Source organism: Megascapheus bottae, chromosome 17 (genome assembly GCF_031878675.1).
Source record: "Megascapheus bottae isolate mThoBot1 chromosome 17, mThoBot2.hap1, whole genome shotgun sequence".
NCBI classification, from domain to species: domain Eukaryota; kingdom Metazoa; phylum Chordata; class Mammalia; order Rodentia; family Geomyidae; genus Megascapheus; species Megascapheus bottae.
The window spans coordinates 19,897,007-19,917,238 of record NC_143525.1 but is presented as its reverse complement, the minus strand read 5'-3'; the positions used below and the strand labels follow the sequence as shown (position 1 = coordinate 19,917,238).

General features: G+C 52.1%; 2 protein-coding genes across 8 annotated transcripts in view; one reads left to right on the top strand and one right to left on the bottom strand.

Annotated features, from left to right (window-relative positions):
- Positions 1 to 278: 278 nt before the first annotated feature.
- Positions 279 to 4,667, top strand: G6pc3 (glucose-6-phosphatase catalytic subunit 3). The gene is made up of 6 exons (XM_090350164.1): positions 279 to 601; positions 2,616 to 2,722; positions 3,123 to 3,213; positions 3,400 to 3,518; positions 3,718 to 3,859; positions 4,037 to 4,667. The coding sequence occupies exons 1-6, from the start codon at positions 384 to 386 to the stop codon at positions 4,398 to 4,400; spliced, it is 1,041 nt and encodes a 346-aa protein (XP_090206290.1). The 5' UTR covers positions 279 to 383; the 3' UTR covers positions 4,401 to 4,667.
- A 2,003-nt stretch (positions 4,668 to 6,670) lies between these two features.
- Hdac5 (histone deacetylase 5) overlaps positions 6,671 to 20,232 on the bottom strand; it is a 49,098-nt gene continuing 35,536 nt past the window's right edge. For 4 of the 7 annotated variants that reach the window (XM_090350160.1, XM_090350159.1, XM_090350161.1 and 1 more), the window contains 21 exons: positions 20,086 to 20,216; positions 19,783 to 19,929; positions 19,579 to 19,691; positions 19,111 to 19,242; positions 18,678 to 18,915; positions 16,813 to 17,027; positions 16,254 to 16,535; positions 15,403 to 15,568; positions 14,544 to 14,677; positions 14,093 to 14,225; positions 13,668 to 13,717; positions 13,412 to 13,519; positions 13,006 to 13,061; positions 12,793 to 12,880; positions 9,064 to 9,183; positions 8,706 to 8,803; positions 8,468 to 8,586; positions 7,829 to 7,962; positions 7,158 to 7,242; positions 6,874 to 7,039; positions 6,671 to 6,792 (listed from right to left, as the gene is read on the bottom strand). In XM_090350160.1, coding sequence (XP_090206286.1) covers positions 6,753 to 6,792; positions 6,874 to 7,039; positions 7,158 to 7,242; positions 7,829 to 7,962; positions 8,468 to 8,586; positions 8,706 to 8,803; positions 9,064 to 9,183; positions 12,793 to 12,880; positions 13,006 to 13,061; positions 13,412 to 13,519; positions 13,668 to 13,717; positions 14,093 to 14,225; positions 14,544 to 14,677; positions 15,403 to 15,568; positions 16,254 to 16,535; positions 16,813 to 17,027; positions 18,678 to 18,915; positions 19,111 to 19,242; positions 19,579 to 19,691; positions 19,783 to 19,929; positions 20,086 to 20,216 — 2,755 coding nt within the window. In that variant the 3' untranslated portion in view covers positions 6,671 to 6,752. The remainder of the gene's footprint in view (positions 6,793 to 6,873; positions 7,040 to 7,157; positions 7,243 to 7,828; positions 7,963 to 8,467; positions 8,587 to 8,705; positions 8,804 to 9,063; positions 9,184 to 12,792; positions 12,881 to 13,005; positions 13,062 to 13,411; positions 13,520 to 13,667; positions 13,718 to 14,092; positions 14,226 to 14,543; positions 14,678 to 15,402; positions 15,569 to 16,253; positions 16,536 to 16,812; positions 17,028 to 18,677; positions 18,916 to 19,110; positions 19,243 to 19,578; positions 19,692 to 19,782; positions 19,930 to 20,085; positions 20,217 to 20,232) is intronic. The other 3 variants (XM_090350162.1, XM_090350163.1, XM_090350158.1) reach the window with 1 other exon arrangement.

Here is a 20,232-nt window from a genome sequence, read left to right as displayed (position 1 = left end):
ATCCGCCCCTGACCCGGAACAGCAGCCGATTCCTCTCCTACGCCGGTTGCCCATGTGCCGGCAACAGCAGCCACGTGGGGGCCCAAAGGAAACGCCTTCGCAGAGGTTTGTCCCCTCCGCCGCCCGGTAGAGAGGAAAACCGGAGACGAGCGCGAGAGGAAACAGTGCGGCCTGCGGCCGGGCACGCGCGCGCGCGCAGCGGCCGGCCGGGGGCGGGGCGGGATAGGGGCTGGGCTTGGATCCGAGCCCCCTGGCGGGGAGGGCGGGGCGTGGGGCTGGGAAGGGTGGGCTTTGGAGGGCCGCAGGCAGTCTCTTGGGCTGGCCGGGATTCCTCGGCTTCCCCCGGACCACAGGCCCTCGGCCCTGCCAGCCGCGGCCTCGCCATGGAGTACGCGATGAGCGCGGGCATCGCCATGGCTGAGGCGCTGCAGAACCGGCTGCCCTGGCTGGAGAACGTGTGGCTCTGGGTCACCTTTCTGGGCGATCCCAAAAACCTCTTCCTGTTTTACTTCCCAGTGGCCTACTATGCCTCCCGCCGCGTGGGCATCTCGGTACTCTGGATCAGCTTCATCACTGAGTGGCTCAACCTCGTCTTCAAGTGGTGAGACAAAGACGCCCTCGGGCATCCTAGTCCCCTACCACTGAAGGCCCGGACCTCTCCCAGTAGGTGGCTCTAAGGCCATTCTTCCCTTACCCCCGGAGGCCAACTGATTCCTCCCCGAGACCCAGACTTCACCTATCCTACTCTTGGGACCAGTGTTTCTCACACTGGCCTTCTCAGAAAAATCATCTAAGGAGTGTGTTTAAACTGCAGACATCCCTTCTCCCCTCAGACTTACTGACTTAGCAACTCAAGGTGTGTGTGTGGGGGGGGGGTGGCAGTTGGATTTTTAGCAAATATCTGTAGTGACTGATAGCAGAAATTCCCACTTTTCAATTCCGATTTTTCATTCATCTGTCTTTTGCTTAACAGCATTGTTAAGCAAGCTTTAAGCCAGGCACCGTACAAACGGCCATGCAAGTTGTGTTCCCTGATCCAAACAAAGTAGGCTGCACTAAAAGGCTTGCTAGATATGTAGATCTGTATTTGGTCCTCAGTTTTCTTTCTTTTTTTTTTTTTTTTTTTTTTTTGCCAGTCCTGGGCTTGAGCTCAGGGCCTGAGCACTGTCCTTGGATTTTCTCAAGGCTAGAGCTCTACCACTTGAGCCTCAGCACCACTTCTGGCGTTTTGCTATGTATGTGGTACCAAGGAATCGAACCCGGGTCTTCGTGCATGCTAGGCAAGCACTGTACCACTAGGCCAAACTCCCAGCTCCATGCCTTTCTTTTTTTCTTGTCGGTCGTGGGGCTTGAACTCCAGACCTGGGTGCTGTCCCCAAGCTCTTCAGATCAAGGCTCTACCATTTGAGCCATGGCATCACTTCCAGTTTTCTGGTGGTTAATTGGAGATGAGTGCTCAGGGATTTTAGTGCCCAGGCTGGCTTTGAACCGTGATCCTTAAATCCTGAGTAGCTAGGATTATGTGCGTCTGGCTCTCAGGTGATTTTCTGTACACAGTAAAGTTTGAAGAACAATGGAGGGAAAATACTACTTTCCAAGGAACACTTTTTTTTTTCTTTTCCTTACATTCACAAGAAGGCTCTTCATTCTGAGACTTAAAAGCCAGGTATCTCAGGCAAATGGGTGGAGGCCCTGCAGGCCTTGGGGTTTATCACTTTGGGTCACTTGTTTTTTTCTGGTAGGTAAGGAGAGAGCCATTAAGTAGGCAGCCCATTCACTTCAGCCTTTAGTCTAGTCCCCAACCTAGGGAAAGGAAGGGGAGGCTCATGGGAGACACTGAATGGGCTAAAATGACTTACTGAAAAATAAGGTAGTAGTCCTTTCCCCTCCTGACTTCTCCACCACTTCATCCTTATTACAAATGGAAAAGCAGTTGGCCAGTCATTTCCTTCTTTCTTAATTGCTGTTTGCTTTGTGCTCTGTGCCTTAGAGACTATAAAAGCCTCTCTCCCCCAAGGGCTAGGCACACCTTAGTGGACACTTTCTATCCCCCAGCCCACCCTTTCCCAGTGACAGTTCCTTTATTGTTTTCTGTCATTCTTCCTTTCTTTTTTTTCCCCCCCTACTGGTACTAAGGTTTGAACTGGGTCCTGTCCCCTCACTTGGCTTTTTTGCTCAAGGCTGGCTTTCTACCAATTAAGATATATACTTCTACTTTCTCCTATTCATTTTCATTATGTTTTGTTGTTTTACTGGTTGTTTTACTGGTACTGGAGTCATGGCCTCACACTTGGCTAACGCTCTACTGTTCGAGATACAACTCCACTTCTGGCTTTTTGCTGGTTAATTGGAGATGAGACTCTCATGGACTTTCCTGCCCAGGCTGGCTTCAAACCATGAGCCGCAGATCTCATCCTAGGATTTTGGTTGGTACCCAACCAAAATCAGTCTTTCTGATTTTACCCCAAGTACATTTCTACTGTCCTGCCCCCTCCATTGTGTGTGTGTGTGTGTGTGTGTGTGTGTGAGAGAGAGAGAGAGAGAGAGAGAGAGAGAGAGAGAGAGAGAGAGAGAGAGAGAGAGAATGGATTCATCTTGTATCTTTTCTCTTCCAGGATTCTGTTTGGAGAGAGGCCCTTTTGGTGGGTCCATGAGTCTGGATATTACAACCAGGCTCCAGTCAAAGTTCACCAGTTCCCTTCTTCTTGTGAAACTGGTCCAGGTGGGAAATCTCCAGCTCCTCCCTTTATCAGGGTGGTGAGGAGTTTGGGTGAGGGTTTTGGAACACTTCATCCAGGGTGGCCCAACCAGAGGCCCAGCTTTTCAGTTACTGGCGTAGAGAATAAAGCAACTCCAGAAAGACCAGGTTGAGTTATGGGAGGAGGGCACTCATACCAGGTGCTACCCACCAACCTGGTATAGGATAGAGTTAAAGGGCTAGGCAGAAGCCTGAAAGCAGTGGTCTCAGGTGGGAGAAGAAAAAACCTTGAGCCAGAGGGAGCAATGGATGAACCTGGGTTGGGCAGAGCCTCCTCAGTCTTGGGGAGGCAGCCATGTGAAGTGATCACTAGTGACACCTGGCTTCTGCCAGTCTCACCCCAAGTTTCCGGATTTGTGGGCAGGCAGCCCTTCTGGACACTGCATGATCACAGGAGCAGCCCTCTGGCCCATGATGACAGCCCTCTCTTCCCAGATGGCCACTCGGACCCACAGGTATGCCTTTGGCATTGCTCAGCAACAGGAACAGAGGTTAATAACAGGCCCAAAAGACGCTTCAGCATGGCAGTCTGGAAGCTGGGGAGCCTGGGGAGCCTGGTGTCAAACTATAAAATACTTGGGTGCTGAGGAAAACCAACTGTGGCTGGACATCCCTTGAGCATTCATCTCTCTTCTTTTTAGCCGCTGGCTTAGGGTGATACCTAGCCTGGTTTATTGCACCTTCCTACTGGCGGTTGGCATGTCCCGGGTCTTCCTCTTAGCACATTTCCCTCATCAAGTGTTGTCTGGCCTACTAACTGGTGAGCAGCTGGGGCAACAGGGTGGGCCTTTGGTAGTGGGAGAACCAGTCTGAAACCTTCCTGTTTTTTCCAGCTTCTGTAAAGCCAACCCCCAAGGCCCCACCCTCTCTCAAGTCTGTTCTCCACTGCAGCTTGGAGCAGGAGGGAGGGGTGTCATTTCCTCAAACTTCTTGAAGCTGTTCTTACCTCATTCTCCTAGGTGCTGTCCTAGGCTGGCTGATGGCCCCCCGGGTGCCCATGGAGCGGGAACTAAGCTTCTATGGGCTGACTGCTCTAACCCTCATGCTAGGGGCTAGCCTCATCTATTGGACCCTCTTTACGCTGGGCTTGGATCTTTCTTGGTAAGTCCCTCTTTACCAATTCTGTACTTAGTTGGTAGAGCTCACTCATTAGGTCTGAAGATAGGATATATTACCGCATAGATCCTCTTGGGGCTGCAGCACAATGCGGGCAGATGACTAAAAGCTGTGGACCTCTGGGTTCTAGCCTCTCCTGGCAAGGACGTTCCTTCCCTACAGGTCCATCAACCTAGCGTCCAAGTGGTGTGAGCGGCCAGAGTGGGTGCTTTTGGATAGCCGGCCTTTTGCTTCCTTGAGCCGTGACTCAGGAACTGCCTTGGGTCTGGGAATCGCCTTGCACTCTCCCTGCTATGCCCAGATACGACGGGTCCACCTGAGAAATGGCCAGAAGATAGCCTGTCTTGCTTTGGCCATGGTACTGCTGGGCCTCCTGAACTGGCTGGGTCACCCACCTCAGATCAGCCTCTTCTACATCTTCAACTTCCTCAAGTACACACTCTGGCCATGCCTGGTCCTGGCCCTCGTGCCCTGGGTGGTACATACATTCAGTGCCCAGGAAGCACCACCCATCCGCTCTTCCTGACTTCCTGTGCCTCCTCCTGCCACTTTCCTTAACTGAGAGCCAATACTCCACAACCTTCACACTCCAGGAGACAGCTGCAGCCCTCAAGCAGGCCTATCACCACTCCCACCACTTGGTCTTAGCCCCAAAGGGTATCTCCTAAGGGGACTCAATCTCCTGCCTTTCCTCCCAACATGTCAAAGAGCAAAGACAACAGCAAGTCCTGCAGGTTCCTGCAATACTATGAGGGGTGGGTCAAGATGGCCCCAATAAACTCCTTGAAACTTATAGCTTTCTTTGTCTGTGTATGTGTCTCCACTGACCTTGTCTATCTATGTGTGTATAAGTAGAGTTCCTCTGTAGTGCTTCTGTGGGGAACGGGTCTGGTTGTAAACTCAGCTGAGACCACTCCTCAGGTCCCATTACCACTGAGGCCTCTGGGGAGGTCCCATGAGAAGTGTAGCTACATTCAGTAGAATTGTGTGTGTGTTGGTCCTGGGGCTTGATCTTAGAACCTGAGCACTGTGTCTGAGCTTTTGTGCTCAAGGCTAGTGCTCTAGCTCTTTGAGCCATAGCACCATTTCTGGCTTTTTGGTAGCTAACTGGAGCTGAGTCTCACAGACTTTTTGACTAGGTTGGTTTTGAACCTCGATCCTCAGATCTCAGCCTCCAGAATAGCTAGATTATAGGCGTGAGATACCAACGCCTAGCTTCAGTAGAATATTTTACCTACAAGACTGAGATCTCTCAGTTGGCATTTGGTGTAACAAACTGTCTTCTAGTCCAAGGCTGGAAGAAAAAGGCAGGTTTTTGTTTAGGGCTAGAAGAAGATAAGAACCTATTCCATTTGGAGCCCCAGAGAATAGAGACATTAGTCCCAGAAGGCACTGCAAGAAACAAGTTTATTTACACAAGGACACACAGTGTAATGGGTTACAAAATACTTAACTGAGACAAAGCAAGGAGTGGGTTTACACGAGAACCAGACCAGCCACAGATAGAGGGGTCAGAGCCTGGGGCTTAGTGCGGGGAGGCCTGGTACACTGGGCCTAGCCCCATCTCTATCCCCACAGAGAATCCGGAATACAACACGCAAGCACACACAATGAACCAATGGTGGTGGGACTCCTGCCCCTCCCCTGGCTCCCACAACCCTACTCAGGCCCCCATCTGGATAATAACTATGTAAACAGATTGGTGGGGCCCTGGGGATGGGAGATTACAGATGTGACATCAGGGAAGAGTTGGGCCCCTAGGAGCTACTTCACATCTTTGGTTTCCTCCAGGCTAGACAGCATTCACTGGAAGCCTGTGGCCCCCAGCCCTGGAGAGAGGGCTACTAGAAAAAAGGAGAGACAGCACCCAGCCTCTCTTGGTCTTGGACCCCTTGCCTAGTGGCTAAAAAAGACAACCCAGGAGGAAGGGAATCTTAGAGCCAGTTCCTGGGTTCTTCGGGTTTGGTTCTGCCTGTTCTAGATGTGTCTCTTCCCATTCTCGGGCTTCAAAGGAAGGGAGTAAGCCCAACCCTTCTGCTTGCAGCATGCTGGATAGCTAGGAGAAATCTGGTCCTAAACAGTAAGAAGACTCTCACCAGCCTGAAGCCCTCCAATAGGAACCACCTTCTCTTCCACTCCAGGTTGTATCAGCAGAGGGCAGGAAGGTCAGAACTGAAGTGAGAGCCCATTTCTGGGGATCCTAGACCCTCAGAACCCAGGAGCCTAAGATCCCATCCCCTTATCCTCTCAGCTGCTGGGAGTGTGAGGCAAGACAATGCTGGTCACAAACCCAAGGCCCTCCTCCTTAGCATAGCCTTTGGTGGGTGCTGAGGCCAGAGAGAAGAGGAGTCTGCAGAGATGGTGGGGACAACAGATGGGAAGGATTACAGAGTGCAGTGTGGAAGCCCACCTCCCTGCCACTGCAACTTAGGCAGAAGATCCTCCTCTGAGGCTGGAGAGGGGATGGAGTGAAATTAAGGCATTCCCCCCACAAAGACTGCTGAAGCCAAGGCACCAACCTACTATTCCCACCTCACTGGGGGGGGGGGGGTCAGAACTGGAGGGTACTATTTGGGCCCCCGTGCTCATCTTGAGCTGGCCCAGATTCCAAAGTGGAAAAGGACAGAATTTGGGGAAGTGGCATGGGATGCAACACGGGGAAGAGGCTGGACTGTGCACCCCCACCTCCTACAGCGTTTGCAACTTCTAGAACTGAGATGTGGGTCATATGGTTGGGGGCCTGAGGCAGCTTAGAGGAGCAGGAGGGGCGAGGCTGAGAGACCCACACAGCACACGTTGTTGAATGTGTGACTTTTTGTTTTTAATAGAAAAAATAAACAAAATCACAATGATGAAGCCCATGATGGGGGCCAGAGTGTCAGAGGGCAGGCTCCTGCTCCATGGGCTCCTCTGCTGGCCTGTAGGAAAAGCACAGGGAGGGCACTGAGTGGGGGAGACCAGTGAGGGCCAGAGACAGGAGTGGGAGGTGAGGAGCTTACCTGGGGCTGTGCTCTCGGGCTGCAGCGGCCTGGGCCTGCTCAGCCCCCACTGACAGCAAGGCCATGGCACTCACAGTCTCAGCCTCCTCGGTCTCACCGGCCTGAGCCTCCCGCAGAGAGCGGCCCAAACCAGCAGCAAACCTCTGCACACAGCTCCAGTGTTTGCCTGTGGAAGAAACCAGCAAGGAGTCAGGGAGGTATAGACAGCCCCCTGTGGATCTACCCGCCCAGGTGTTCCCACAAGGCAACTGGAGGCCCGAGCCCCTTGGCACGTTCCCACGCACTCTGGATCTCGATGACTTTTTCAAGTGTGGTCACTGCATTGATGTTGGGCTTTTGCTGTAAGACTGCCTCATCCAAGGGCTGCAGCTGGCAGGAGAGAGAAGATCAGGTTTAGAATGGGGATGTGGAATGGCGATGCCTATCCCTGTAACTACCCTCCTTAGCCAGACATCCCTCATGGTGGGCAAGCACAGCCATTCATTCATTCATTCATTCATTCATTCATTTATTGTGGGTCATGGGGCTTGAACTCAGCATGGGCGCTGTCCCTGAGTTCTTCAGCTCAAGGCTACCACCTGACCCCTGGGCCTGGGCATTTTCCCTGAGCTCTTCAGCTCAAGGATACCGCCCTCCCCTTGAGCCACAGCCCCACTTCTGGTTTTCTAGTGGTTAATTGGAGATAAGAGTCTCACATTCTTCAGTTCCCGGGCTGGTTTTAGACTGTGCTCGATCCTTAGATTTCAGCCTCCTGAGTAACTAGGATCATAGATATGAGCCACCAGGCCTAGCAAGTACAACCATTTGAGGAGCCCTATTCAGGAAGCCCTTCCTACCAACTATTCTCAGGACCCAGGCAAATCTTCCCCAAGGGCCCTTGCAGCTGCTTGGCCCTTCTGACCTTTCACCTCCACCTCCCCACCATCCCACCTCTCTCACTGTTGTCTTCTCTCACCTCCACACTGAGCAGAGCTGAAACACAGGCTTCAGAGGCATCACAGATGGCGGTCAAGTCATGGCCTCCCTCCAGGGCCAGCACCACCCGGCCCCCAGCCAGCTTCATCAGCTGCCTGGTCAAGTGGCCAAAACCTTTGCACATGAGTGAAGAAAGAATAAGGTGGTAAGTATCAGTTCTAGAGATGGTTAGAAAGGAGACAAAAAGAAACAAAATTGGATGACAGATTTAAAGCCAAAAATATATATATGCGTGTGTGTGTGTAATATATATATATATATATATATATATATATATGTGTGTGTGTGTGTGTGTGTATGTATATAGTAGACTAAATGCTCCATCCAAGCATAAGACAGAAATCCAATCACATGATGTTCTTTCAAAAGCATCTCTAGATCGTCAGGGATCAGCAAACTGCCCCCTGGGCTCCAGCATTAGACCCCTGCTGTGCTATATCACTTCTGCCTACTGGCCCCTGGGCCAAGGTTGGCAGAAGAGTGGGGGGAGCTAGCAGGATAGCTCCAAATCCAAGATTTGTCCACACTATCCCCTTCAGTGTCGAGTCTCCTCTGGCCCACATCCCCGCTGCCTCTGGCCTCGCTGTTGCACACCTCCCTCCAATGCCAGCGGACTTACATCTGGCGGTGACGGAATAGCCACCCAGTGGAGACAGATGGCCTTCAACAGCATCAAACCCAGCAGAGACTAGGACCACGTCAGGTGAGAACTCATGGGCAATAGGCATCACCACTGTCCTGCAAAGGGATGGCCCAAGCTGATCCAGGTAGATGGCCAGGCCACCCTCACCCCACTCTGCTCTTTCAGAGATTATATCCCTCTTCCCACCCCTCCCTTGGCCTTTCTCAGTCCCCACCTGAAGGCTGTCAGGTACTCCACGTCTCCGATGGGGGGGTCCACACCTCCTGTCCATGCCACGTTCACATTGTACCCCACACCTGGCCCTCCACCGACCTGGCACCAAGATAGGGGTGGGGTTATTCTCTCTGCTTAGGGGGGGGGGTCCCAGACATTGCCCAACTTCCACCCTCACCTCCAGGGCCCCACTCCACTGACCTCTGCTGTGCCTGAGGGGCAGTCAGACCTGTGAGGTCCTCCCACTACGAGCCCTCAGATGCCCCAGGGACCAGCACCACATGAGCTTTCATGGCTTCCTGATGGGCCCCAGTCAGCTACCTCCCGGAAAGGCCCAAGTGTAGGCCCTCGAGCTGTACCTCTTCAGGAGCCCCAGAGCCTGGAAAGAAGTTCCCGTTGTCATAGCGATGCAGGGAGATGTAGAGCACAGAGGGGTCATTGTAGAACGCTTGCTGGGTGCCATTGCCATGGTGAATGTCCTGGCAGAGAGAGGTGGAAACTTTGGGAAAGTGGTCCAAGCTCTGACCCAAAGGTGAAAATGCCACCTGTCAGGCTGGGCATCAGTGGCTCACCCTGTAATCCTTTGCTACTCAGAAGGCTGAGATCTGAGGATCACAGTTCAAAACCATCAGACAGAAAAGTCTGTGAGATTCTCTTTTAATTTTCTTTTTCCAGTCCTAGGGCTTGAACTCAGGGTCTGGGCACTGTCTCTGAGCTTCTTTTGCTCAAGGCTAGTGCTCTTCTGCTTGAGCCATAGCTCCACTTCTGGCTTTTTTGGGTACTTAATTTGGAGGTGAGAACCTCACAGACTTGAGCTGGGAATGTGGCTTAATGGCACCGTGCTTGCCTGGCATGTATGAAGCCCTGGGTTTGATTCCTCAACCCACATAAACAGAAAAGGTCGGAAGTGGCTCAAGTGCTAGAGTGCTAACCTTGAGCAAAACAGCTCAGGGACAGCACACAGGCCTTGAGTTCAAACCCCAGGACTGGATGGCAGACAGCAGACAGACACAGACACACACACCTGCCTACTACCCACTCTATGCTGAGCTTTGTGATGAATCCACCACTAGTTTCAGGGAACCTGCACTCCATTCCCAATAGGACTACCTGGCCTCACTTTTCTTAACTGGGATTTCACAACTAAGGTGTTACATTGAATACAGGCCATACAAAACCATGAGATAAGGTGAATATGCAGAACATATTCCACTTGAGTTTAAGGAACCTTAAGACCTTTAAAACAGACAGACAGACAGACAGTGTGGCCTAGTGGTAGAATGCCTAGCATGCATGAAGCCCTGGGTTCCATTCCTCAGTATTACATACCCAGAAAAAGCCAGAAGTGGTGCTGTGGCTCATGTAGTATAGCACTAGCCTTGAGAAAGCCCAAGGATAGTGCCCAGGACCAGAGTTCAAGCCCCAGGACTGGCAAACAAAAACAAAAAGAAACACAAAAACAAACGAACAAAAAACCCCAAACAGACAGACATAGTCTAAAAAAAACTCCAACATTTACATGATCTTGTTTGCTTACTTGCTGCTTGTTTTTGTTGTTTTGTTTTTGCCAGTTGTAGGGCTTGAACTCAGAGCCTGAGCTCTGTCCTTGGACTTTCTCAAGGCTAGCACTCTACCACTTGAGCCTCAGCACCACTTCCAGCTTTTTGCTATGTATGTGGAGTACCGAGGAATCGAACCCGGGTCTTCGTGCATGCTAAGCAAGCACTCTACCACTAGGCCAAACTCCCGGCCCCTGGAATTTTTTCTATGTATGTTGTACCAAGGAATCAAACCTGGGTGATCATTGTGCATGCAAGCATTCTATCACTATGCCAAACTCCCAACCCACTTGCTCGTTAATTGACAGGGTCTTTCTATATACTCTGCTCACCATTCTCCTGCCTCAGTTTCCTAACTGAAGCTGAGATTACAAGTATGCAACACCATACTCATCTTGGCTTGTTTTTGACAGGATCTTGCTATATAGCCAGTCTAGCCTCAAACTTGAGATCCTCCTGCCTCAGCCTCCTGAGTACTAGGATTACAGGCATGAGTTACCACGTGCACATGAATTTCTTTCTTTTTTTTTTTGGTGGATCATGGGGCTTGAACTCGGCCTGGGCATTGTCCCTGAGCTTTTCAGCTCAAGGCTACCATCCTACCCTGGAGCCAAGACTTGCTTCCCACTTTCTAGAGGTTAATTAGAGATAAGAGTCTCAGGTCCTTTTGGGCCTGGGCTGGCTTTGAACCTTGATCCTCAAATACCAGCCTCCTGAGCAGCTAGGATTACAGGCGTGAGCCACTGCCCCCGGCATGGACATGAATTTTTAAGCCAAAACAGAGCTTTAGGGCCGGGAGTTTAGCCTAGTGGTAGAGTGTTTGCCTACCATGCATGAAGACCTGAGTTTGATTCCTCGGTACCACATACATAGAAAAAAGCCAGAAATGGTGCTGAGGCTCAAGTGGTAGAGCCCTAGCCTTGAGAAAGTCCAAGGACAGTGCTTAGGCCCTGAGTTCAAGGCCCAGGACTGACAAAAAAAATTTTTGAGCTTTAAAGATTCCAACTTTAGCCAGGTACTGATGGCTCAGGCCTGTAATCCTAGCTGCTGGAGGTTCAGATCTGAGGACTGAGGTTCAAGTCAGCCTAGGCAAGCTAATCTGAGAAACTTTTTTCTAATGGTATAAAATAACTTTTATTTACATAATTTATATCTATAGAACATAATTGCTTTCTTTAGAACAAAAAAATTTACAAATGACAGATATTACTTTTTTTTTTGCCAGTCCTGGGCTTAAGCTCAGGGCCTGAGCACTGTCCTTGGACTTTCTCAAGGATAGAACTCTACCACTTGAGACTCAACACCGCTTCTGGCTTTTTCTATGTGGAGTACCGAGGAATCGAACCCAGGTCTTCATGCATGCTAGGCAAGCACTCTACCACTAGGCCAAACTTCCGGCCCCAGATATTACTTCTTTTGTCAAAGATGTCTATATAGCAAGCTAATATACATAGTCACTTCTATTCAACATGGTGGTAAATGGTAGATACTAATGTTTTCATCTATGTATCAATCACTTATCAACAATTACAGACTTTTAAACCATTATAGGATGTAAGTGTCTAATCTGAGAAACTTTTATCTCCAACTAACAAAAGGCTGGAGTAGTAGGCTACTCAGGTGATCTGAGGATCACCGGTCAAGGCCAGCCCGGGCACAAAAAGTCCCTGCAACTCTTAATCTCCAATTAACCACCAGAAAACTGGAAGTGGTTCTGTGGCTCAATTGGTAGAACAGTAGCCTTGAGCTGAAGAGCTCAGAGATACCGCCTAAGCCCTGTGTTCAAGTCCCATGACCAACAAAAAAAAAGAAAAAGAAAAAGTTGGGAGTAGAGATGTGGCCCAAATGATAACAGCGTCAACCCTGAGCAAAAAACTGAGTAAGAGCACAAGACTATATGTTCAAATCCAACACATGCATGAAGGTACGCGTGCACACACACTCACGCACGCGCACACACACACCAAATACTCCACCCTTGCTGAAGGCTGTTCCCGGCAACAGTGAGTTCTCTGAACACAGTGAATAGTATGACAGTATGACACCACTAGGGCAGCTTCTGAAAAGCTGTCCCAGGACAGAAGTATGACATCCTCAGCTGAGAGATTGTGGCTAAGTCCCATAATAGTGCCTTCGCTTATTTTCAAGGTGGTTGTAAGCATCGTTGTGTGTCAAGTGCTAGTCAGGTTCCTGGCACGTATTAGTCCCCAAGTGTGAGGGGAGACAAATGGCTTGTGGCAGTGGTAGTGGCACCCTTGTTCCTCCTGTTCAAGGTAAGAAACCCCCTGGATGCTATGCTTGAGTCTGCTGGGGAAGGACAAAATGGGCAGGGGCTAAAAGCACTCTGGAGTCTCTCAGAGGAAAAGGAAGGAGTACATATGATAGAATGTGGTCCAGAAGAAGAGACTGAGGCTAATGCATCATGAGCATAAAACAAAACATAAACAAGAAATGAGCCCTGGCACTGTCCCAGCCCAGCTCTGCCCAGCTCTGCCCCGCTCTGCCCAGCAGCCCCGGCCCACTACCTACCCAGTCCACGATGAGGACCTTGCCCACATTCAACTTCTGCTGCAAGAGTTTAGCTGTGATGGCTACGGAGTTGAAGAAGCAAAATCCCCTGAGGGGGGTGGGGGGAGAAGAGGGCAGGGAGGTCAGCTTCAGAGTGAAGTAGGGCTGGATCATAGAGCAGAGGACAGGAAGGCTGAGGGCAGAGAGCCAGGGATAGGACAGGGAAGCACTCACATGGCTGTGGACTCTTCAGCATGGTGTCCTGGGGGTCGGATGATGGCAAATCCATTCTGAATAAGTGTAGAGAGAAGAACAGATGAGATAGGAAAGAGAGATGGCCAGGGGTGGGGTAGACAGAGAAGGAAAGAAGCACAAGCCAGGCAGGGAAAGGACTGCAGATGAAAAACATATTCAATGAACCTCTATGAATGTTAACCGTGGGCCTCTCAGGCAAGTAGATATCTTCAGAACACTATTACTGTTCAATGCTCCCTCCTCATGCCTCTCAACCTCTAAGCGTCCCTAGAGCTGCCCCCTTCTTCCCACTCTAGCATCTAAGTTAAGAGAAGCCAGAACTGCTTCCATCCTCAATTTCTAAGGCCATAGGACCAAGCCAAGTATGCCAAAAGCACACCCTCACCTTGAGCTCTCCTGCGGCCACCTTGAAGGCCAGCTCCACCAGGCAGCCCACTGCCATGCGCACAGCACTGGAAGAGTGCATCTCATTCCACACGGTGTCACTGTCCACCTGCGGGGGCAGGAGAGCAGGCTTCAGGGTGCCCCCTGCAGGGGGAGGGCAAGAGTGGAGGTGGGCACCAGACAAGAGACTAGAGGGACCAGGAAAGAAGGCGGTAGGAGAGCCACCCACCCACTACTCTGGAATATACCCCACTCACCCCAATACCCCCGCAAGGCAGCATGGCATACATCTTCTGGCTGATGGGGCCTACAAGGAAAGGGGACAGAGTGACTTTGGAAGGTGTGAGGTCAGTGAACTCAGTCGCAGGAAAAAAACCCCTCAGTTCCAAGCCCAGGTGAGGCCTTTGTCGCTTACTCCAACTAGAAGCTGTCTGCCCCATTCTAGGAAACATTCTGCCTCTGGGAGTAGGATGACAAGGACATGACAGGCTGGGGAGAGGAACATCCACCAGGCTCACTTCCACCCTCCTGCACGGTGCCCTCCAGCTCGCTCAGGCTGCTTTATGTAAATGATACTCTCTGGAGGGCTACTAGTTCTACTAAAGGGATGACCCTTGACTATCCGGACAACTGCCAACCCTGGCAAATTTTCCAACTGTCCCATTCCACCCAGGCCTCAGACCTGTCAGCTCACCAAGCAGTTTCTTGCTGTCAAGCTTCTGTCGGTTGAGGGGGCTGGTCCCATAAAGGAGGGTGTGGTATTCAGAGTGAACTGTCTGGATCTCGTCCAGGGTGGCCTTGCGACCCCGAATCCGCTGCCAGGGGAGGGCAGGAGAAACAAGAGAAAAAAGTCACACTGACTGCTCAGCTCTCCTGATACCCACAGCCTAGGGCCCAGGGAGTCATCCATTAAGAGATCCAAAGGATTCTGAGCAACTGCCATGGACCCCCAGGGACCCCACTCCAGGCCTCTCTGAGTCCATTGGGAATCATGGAGGAAACTGGTGTCAAGGAATGAAGTTGGAGGTGGTGATTAACTAGAGGATTGGGTTATGAGAGAGGTTTCATCCCGGGGAGGGAGGGGGGAATGGAGGCTCTGCTCAGACTGGGCTGAAAGAAGGGGACTCCCTCACCTCGCACTTGCTGAGCAGGCCGGTTTCCTGCAGCCGGGACCAGATACTCTGGATGCGGCCAGCGTGCTCGGGGTGCACGTGTGTGTTCCCGCACATGCACTGGTGCTTCAGCATGAATGTGTCATAGACCACGCCTGGACCACAGACCCTCATGTCAGCCAGCCCTGATCTGGGCCGGGAATCACAGCCTGGCCACCATACCCAACCCAAACACCTGCCCATGACCACTTCTATATACACCTGTCCTCGCTCCTGAAATTCCTTTCTTCACACTCCAGTCAGAAGCCTCTGGCCCTCAGGCCCAACCAGACTTCCCTTGACACCTCCCACTGGTCTTTATCTTTGCAACTGCATAGCCTACCTTTCCCCTGCCCCCCAATCTCCCCTTTCCGTGTGTGGCTCCCCTTGGTGAGATGGATCCATCCTCAGCTGAGCCTATTCCCATCCAGAGTCCCAGTATGTGGCGGCTTCATGGGAAAAAGCCTTTGTAATCTACTGAGTCAACTATCAACCTCATAGGGAGGAAAAAAAGTAAGAGGGGCAGAACCCAAAAGAGATGATGAGTCTGTCTCTCTCCACCCAGGCCTCCTGAGCTTGTAGGGGTGATAGTGCAAAATCAGGTACCCTGGGAGAAGGGAGGCAGAGGCACAGAAATGAGTGTTTCCTCAGTGGGTAGAGGCAGGACTGCCCACCTAACCTGACTGGGGCAAAATGCTGCTGCAGCTACCATGAATAGCCACGGGCACAGAGAGAGATGAAGGCCCGCCTCCCTTCCTTCAGTGTGTCTGAAGGGCCTAGACGCAGCACACAGAACCCTGCTACATGGTGGAAAGATGTAACAAGCAGTGAAAGGGCTCACCAGTGGTGAAGAGGTGTTTAGTGGGCTGATCTGGGGGGCTCTTCATGCTCCCAGGAGCAGCAGGTGAGGACTGGGTGCGGCCCAGGGCTTGGTGAGGCACAGTGGCCAGGCTGAGGGGTGCCTGGTACACCTGCAGGGACTGCAGCTGCTGGGCATCTGTGAACAGCTGGGAAGAAATGGGAGGGGGCCTGAGTGAGGCTCAATCTGCTTGGACAAGAGTGAGGACAGGTGCCCCTTGGGGCCTCTAGGGGGACCCCAACCCAGCTCTCTCTTCCAAGTCTCCTCTCTTCCATCCCCCAATTGTTTCCTCTAGGGACAGGAGACACTCTAGCCTCCGCCATCTCCAGCAAGAAGGGGAAGGATGGAGGATGTGATGAGTCACACGGAAGAGTAGCATTGAGGTAAGAAGCTGGTGGGGCGGGGGTGGAGGCGAGGGAGGGATGAGTCAGGCCCAGAGGGCTCAGCTGTGTCCGCAATGAATGGAGAGTGCCAGGCACAAGGCAGACTGTAGTAACAGTGGGGGCGTGTGTGTACACACGCACACAGGCACGCAGAGACCGACGCACAAGCAGCGGACGCAGGCACAAAAGCAGATACACACAGGCCATGTGTGCGCACGCAAGTACACGCAGAAAGGCAGATGCAAGGGGGCTGGCAGAGAAGCAGAGGCACAGCTCAGGGACCCACACAGCAGCAGCCCCTTCAATTGCCTCCTGGCTTCTCTCCTCCCTGCTCGCTCTTCAGAAAGCTGCTCTACTGACAAATGAGCTACTGGGGATGGAGATAGGCAGGTTGGGGTAGGGAGGACGATGGGGTGGGGACTAAGAACTAGGACCAGGACAGGGGTGCACCTTTTTGTAACTGGCACTGGACTCCTCCAAGTCAGGCCCCTCCTCAGGACCACTCTCGCCCTCCTCATCCTTGACCTGGATACAGTCTTCATCCTCCTCCTCCTCTTCCTCCTCCTCTTCTTCCAGATCCTCCTGAGTGCTCTCACTCTCTGTGGAGCCTTCCCGTGGCATGGTAGCGGTTCCTTCCCCCAGTAAGGCCTCCTGCTGCTCTGTTAGCTCCTCTTCTGTCTCCTCAGGGTGGGTAGTGGGCTGCCTGGGCAGCTCCCCAGTCTTGGTAAGGATCTGGAAGCAGAATGGGGGGCTATCAGCTGGGAAGGGAAGTAGCTGTGCAGGCCTAAAGCCCTCCTCAATCCATCCTTCCCTCCCTTCTCCCAGCCAGCTGCCAGCTCATATGGAGCTTCCTCATAAATCACAAAATAGGACGGTAACTCTCCTGAGTAGACATATACCCCTGGTGGGAGGCCTGAGCTCAGCCTCCCCCACAGCCCCTCATGCCTTTGCTACCCATCCTGGGTCTCTAGCCGTGTCAGCCCCAGAACTTCTGCCTCTCCAGGCACACCTTGCCCAGCTGTAGCTGCTGCTGCTGCTTCTGTTTCTCCAGAAACTGCTGGTGTTGCTGCTGCATGACCAGCTGCTGCAGGGCCTGGGGACTCTGTGGCAGTGGTGAGGACTGGGTTCGACTCAGGGGCCGGTGCCTCGGAAGCTTGCCCACTGTCCGCATGCTGGTAGCCACACGTTCACCAGTCACCAATGGGGATTGCCCGTGCAGTGGCACTGTGGAGGCAGGAGAGGAGTCAGCTCCATCATCAGGACACCAGGCTCGTCCCCGTTATCCCCTACAATGTTCTCCCCTTGTGGACTACCACCTACATACTGAGCCTCAGAGTAGCCTGAGGCACAGGCACCCCCCCCCCCCAAATGAGTAGTTTCAGCTCAGGGGCACCAGCAGGCCTCCTTGAATTCACTATTTTCTCCCTTCAGTCTGCTCAAGTGCACAGTCAGGCACCAGAACAACAAGACTTCCCACAAGACCAAGAAGCCTGATGCTAACACGTCCAACACCATAGCCGTTGCTGGCCTTTGGCCATCTGTGACTACTGAGTTCTTCCTTATGCTACCAGTGTGTGACACACAAACAAAAGTGAAATTCCTTGTGGCTAATACCATGTTACATGTGGATATTAGTTAAAATATGTCATAGTTAGTTTTACTCTGTGTGTGTGCATGTTTGTGCAGGTACTGGGGTTTGAATTCAGGGCTTTGCCTCTAGTACCAGCTTTGTACTGGTTAACTAGAGATAAAAGTGTCAAAAATGTGTCTGTCTAGGCTAGCTTTGAACCTTGACCCTGAAATCTAAGCCTCCTGAGTAGTTAGGATTATAGGTGTAAACCACCAGTGGCTGTCCCTATTTATTTATTTATTTTTAAATTTTTTGCCAGTCTTGGGGCTTGAACTCAGGGCCTGGGCACTGTCCTTGGACACTTTTTTGTTGTTGTTGTTTTTGCTCAAGGCTAGTGCCTTGCTACTTGAGCCACAGCATCACTTCCGGCATTTTCTGAGTATGTGGTACTGAGGAATCCAACCCAGCGCTTCGTGCATGATAGGTGAGCACTCTACCACTAGGCTACATTCCTGGCCCCCCTACCTATTTATTTATTTATTTGTTTATTTATTTTTGTAGGTCATGGGGCTTGAACTTGGCCTGGGTGCTGCCCCTGAGCTCTACAGCTCAAGGCTACTGCCCTACTCTTGGGCCTGGGTGTTGTCCCAGAGATCTTCAGCTCAAGGCTATAAACCTTACCCTTGAGACAGGCCCTACTCCCTGTTTTCTAGAGGTTAACTAGAGATAAGAGTCTCAGGTCCTTTTTGTGTGTGGGCTAGCTTTGAACCTTGATCCTCAGATCTCAGCCTCCAGAGTAGCTAGGATTACAGGTATGAGCCACCTTGCCCAGCCTTTCCTATTTATTTATTTATTTTTTTTGCCAGTCTTGGGCTTAAGCTCAGGGCCTGAGCACTGTCCTTGGACTTTCTCAAGGCTAGAGCTCTACCACTTGAGCCTCAGCACCACTTCCGGCTTTTTTCTATGTATGTGGTGCCGAGGAATTGAACCCGGGTCTTCATGCATGCTAGGCAAGCACTTTAACCACTAGGCCAAACTCCCGGCCCCTCCTATTTATTTTTAAACTCTGAAATGTGACTACCTCTGGTTTGCATTATGTTGCTACTATTGGACAGGGCTGCTCTGGCATAGGAACTGGGTAATAGCAGTAGGTTCTGCCAAGAATAGTGCCTTGCGTACTGTAGGCATTTGATGTTTCCAGAATGTGGAATAAATCAGTGATGCTTCTCCCTTGCAGTTGGTCCTAACCTGAGATCCCACAGGGCCTAATTCTCCAGCTCTGGCACTACTGCCCACCTACTCACCAGCAATGAGGGTGCTCTGCTGCCGGGCCTGCTCCAGCAGCAGCACATGCTGCAGCAACGAGGCGTGCCCATGGGGGCTGCTGTCGCCCTCCAGTGCCACGCCCAGCAGGCAGCCAGGGATGGAAGATGTGCTCATGAACTTGCCCGTTAGCGTGCCCCCAGTTAGTGTGCTGCCCTGGCGCAGGGATTGAAGGGCCTGTCTCTCTGCCTCCTGCTGTGTCGACAGCTTCGGGGAGGCCTGCATGGGGTGGAGAGAGATAGGAGATAAGGTAAGGGGTTCCCACTGCATTGTCCTGCCAACTCCAAACCAGCATCCCACATCTACCCTCTGCCCCCACCCCCCACCACCACCTAGGACAGAGTCCCAGGGGGAAGCATGCAAGACCAGTAACTTGCACACTAAAGTGGGAAGGGCTTTGCGCCCTACACTTACAGTGAGGTGCGAGTTGGTGACAGTGACTGTGGCCTGCAGCCCTAGGGAGATGTTGGGCAGAGAGGGAGACGTATAGAGGCTGAACTGGTTGGGGGAGCTGTCCAGAGGGAGGGCCCGGTGCTGGGGGAGCATCTAAGGAGCAATCAAGAGAGACAGCCATGAAAACAGGAAAAGGGGAGATGAAAAAGGATGGCAACCTAAGGCTGAAGCCAAGAAGTCTAGACGGCCCTAACTCATCCCCCGCCCGAGTGAGGGATGACTTTTAGAGATCAGAGCCCTTAATGGGCTGTAGAACCTTGGAGCTAACATATCCAGGCAAAGGATGCTGCATGTCAACAGAAAGGTCTGTGCTGGGCACTTTCAGCCTAATTGGAAGGGGCTAGATTCTTCCATTCAAGGGAAAGAAAGCAGCTCTGGGTCCGCCCTCCCCCAGCATCCCACCCGCACCAGCCTGAGCCAGGCCTGTACCTCGGTAGGGATGTTGGGGACTGAGCCAGTAAAGCCGTTTTCAGCGATGGTGTTGTGGGAGCTGTTGGGAGAGCTGGGGCCGGAGCCAGGCGCACTGTTACACACGGACGACACTACAGGAGAAGTGGCTGTCACCTGGGCCTGCTCTGAGCCACCCCCAATCCCAGACCCTCAGAATGGGGACATGAGATGGTGAGGCCTTACCCCCAGGTCCAGCGCCTGTGATCTCAACTGCTCTCTTCTTAAAGGTGCTAATAACAGTTCCATCCTTGCGACGCAGAAGGGGGCTGCTTCTCCGCTCAGCCACCTTCTGCTTTAGCCTCGAACGCACTTTCAAGTTGGGTTCGGAGGCTGTAGAGAAAGGTGTAGGAGCTCAAGCATATTCACACAGACCTGTAGTTCAGCCCTCCAGGATCAAAGCAGACTCACAGCAAAGCTTCCCCTTGCCCATGTCCTCCTCTGCCCCAGGAGACACACTTAGGGGGGTCAGGCTGGGCACTCACGTACCTGTTTTGCGGAGGGGGAAGTCATCTCGGCTGTCATAGGGCCCAAGCAAAGGCAGTTTATAGGAGGGAGGCGTCCCAGGGGGGCCGCTCTGGGGAGGGGAACTCTGGTCCAAAGAAGCATGGTGGGCTCCCCTGGGGGTTGGGTAGA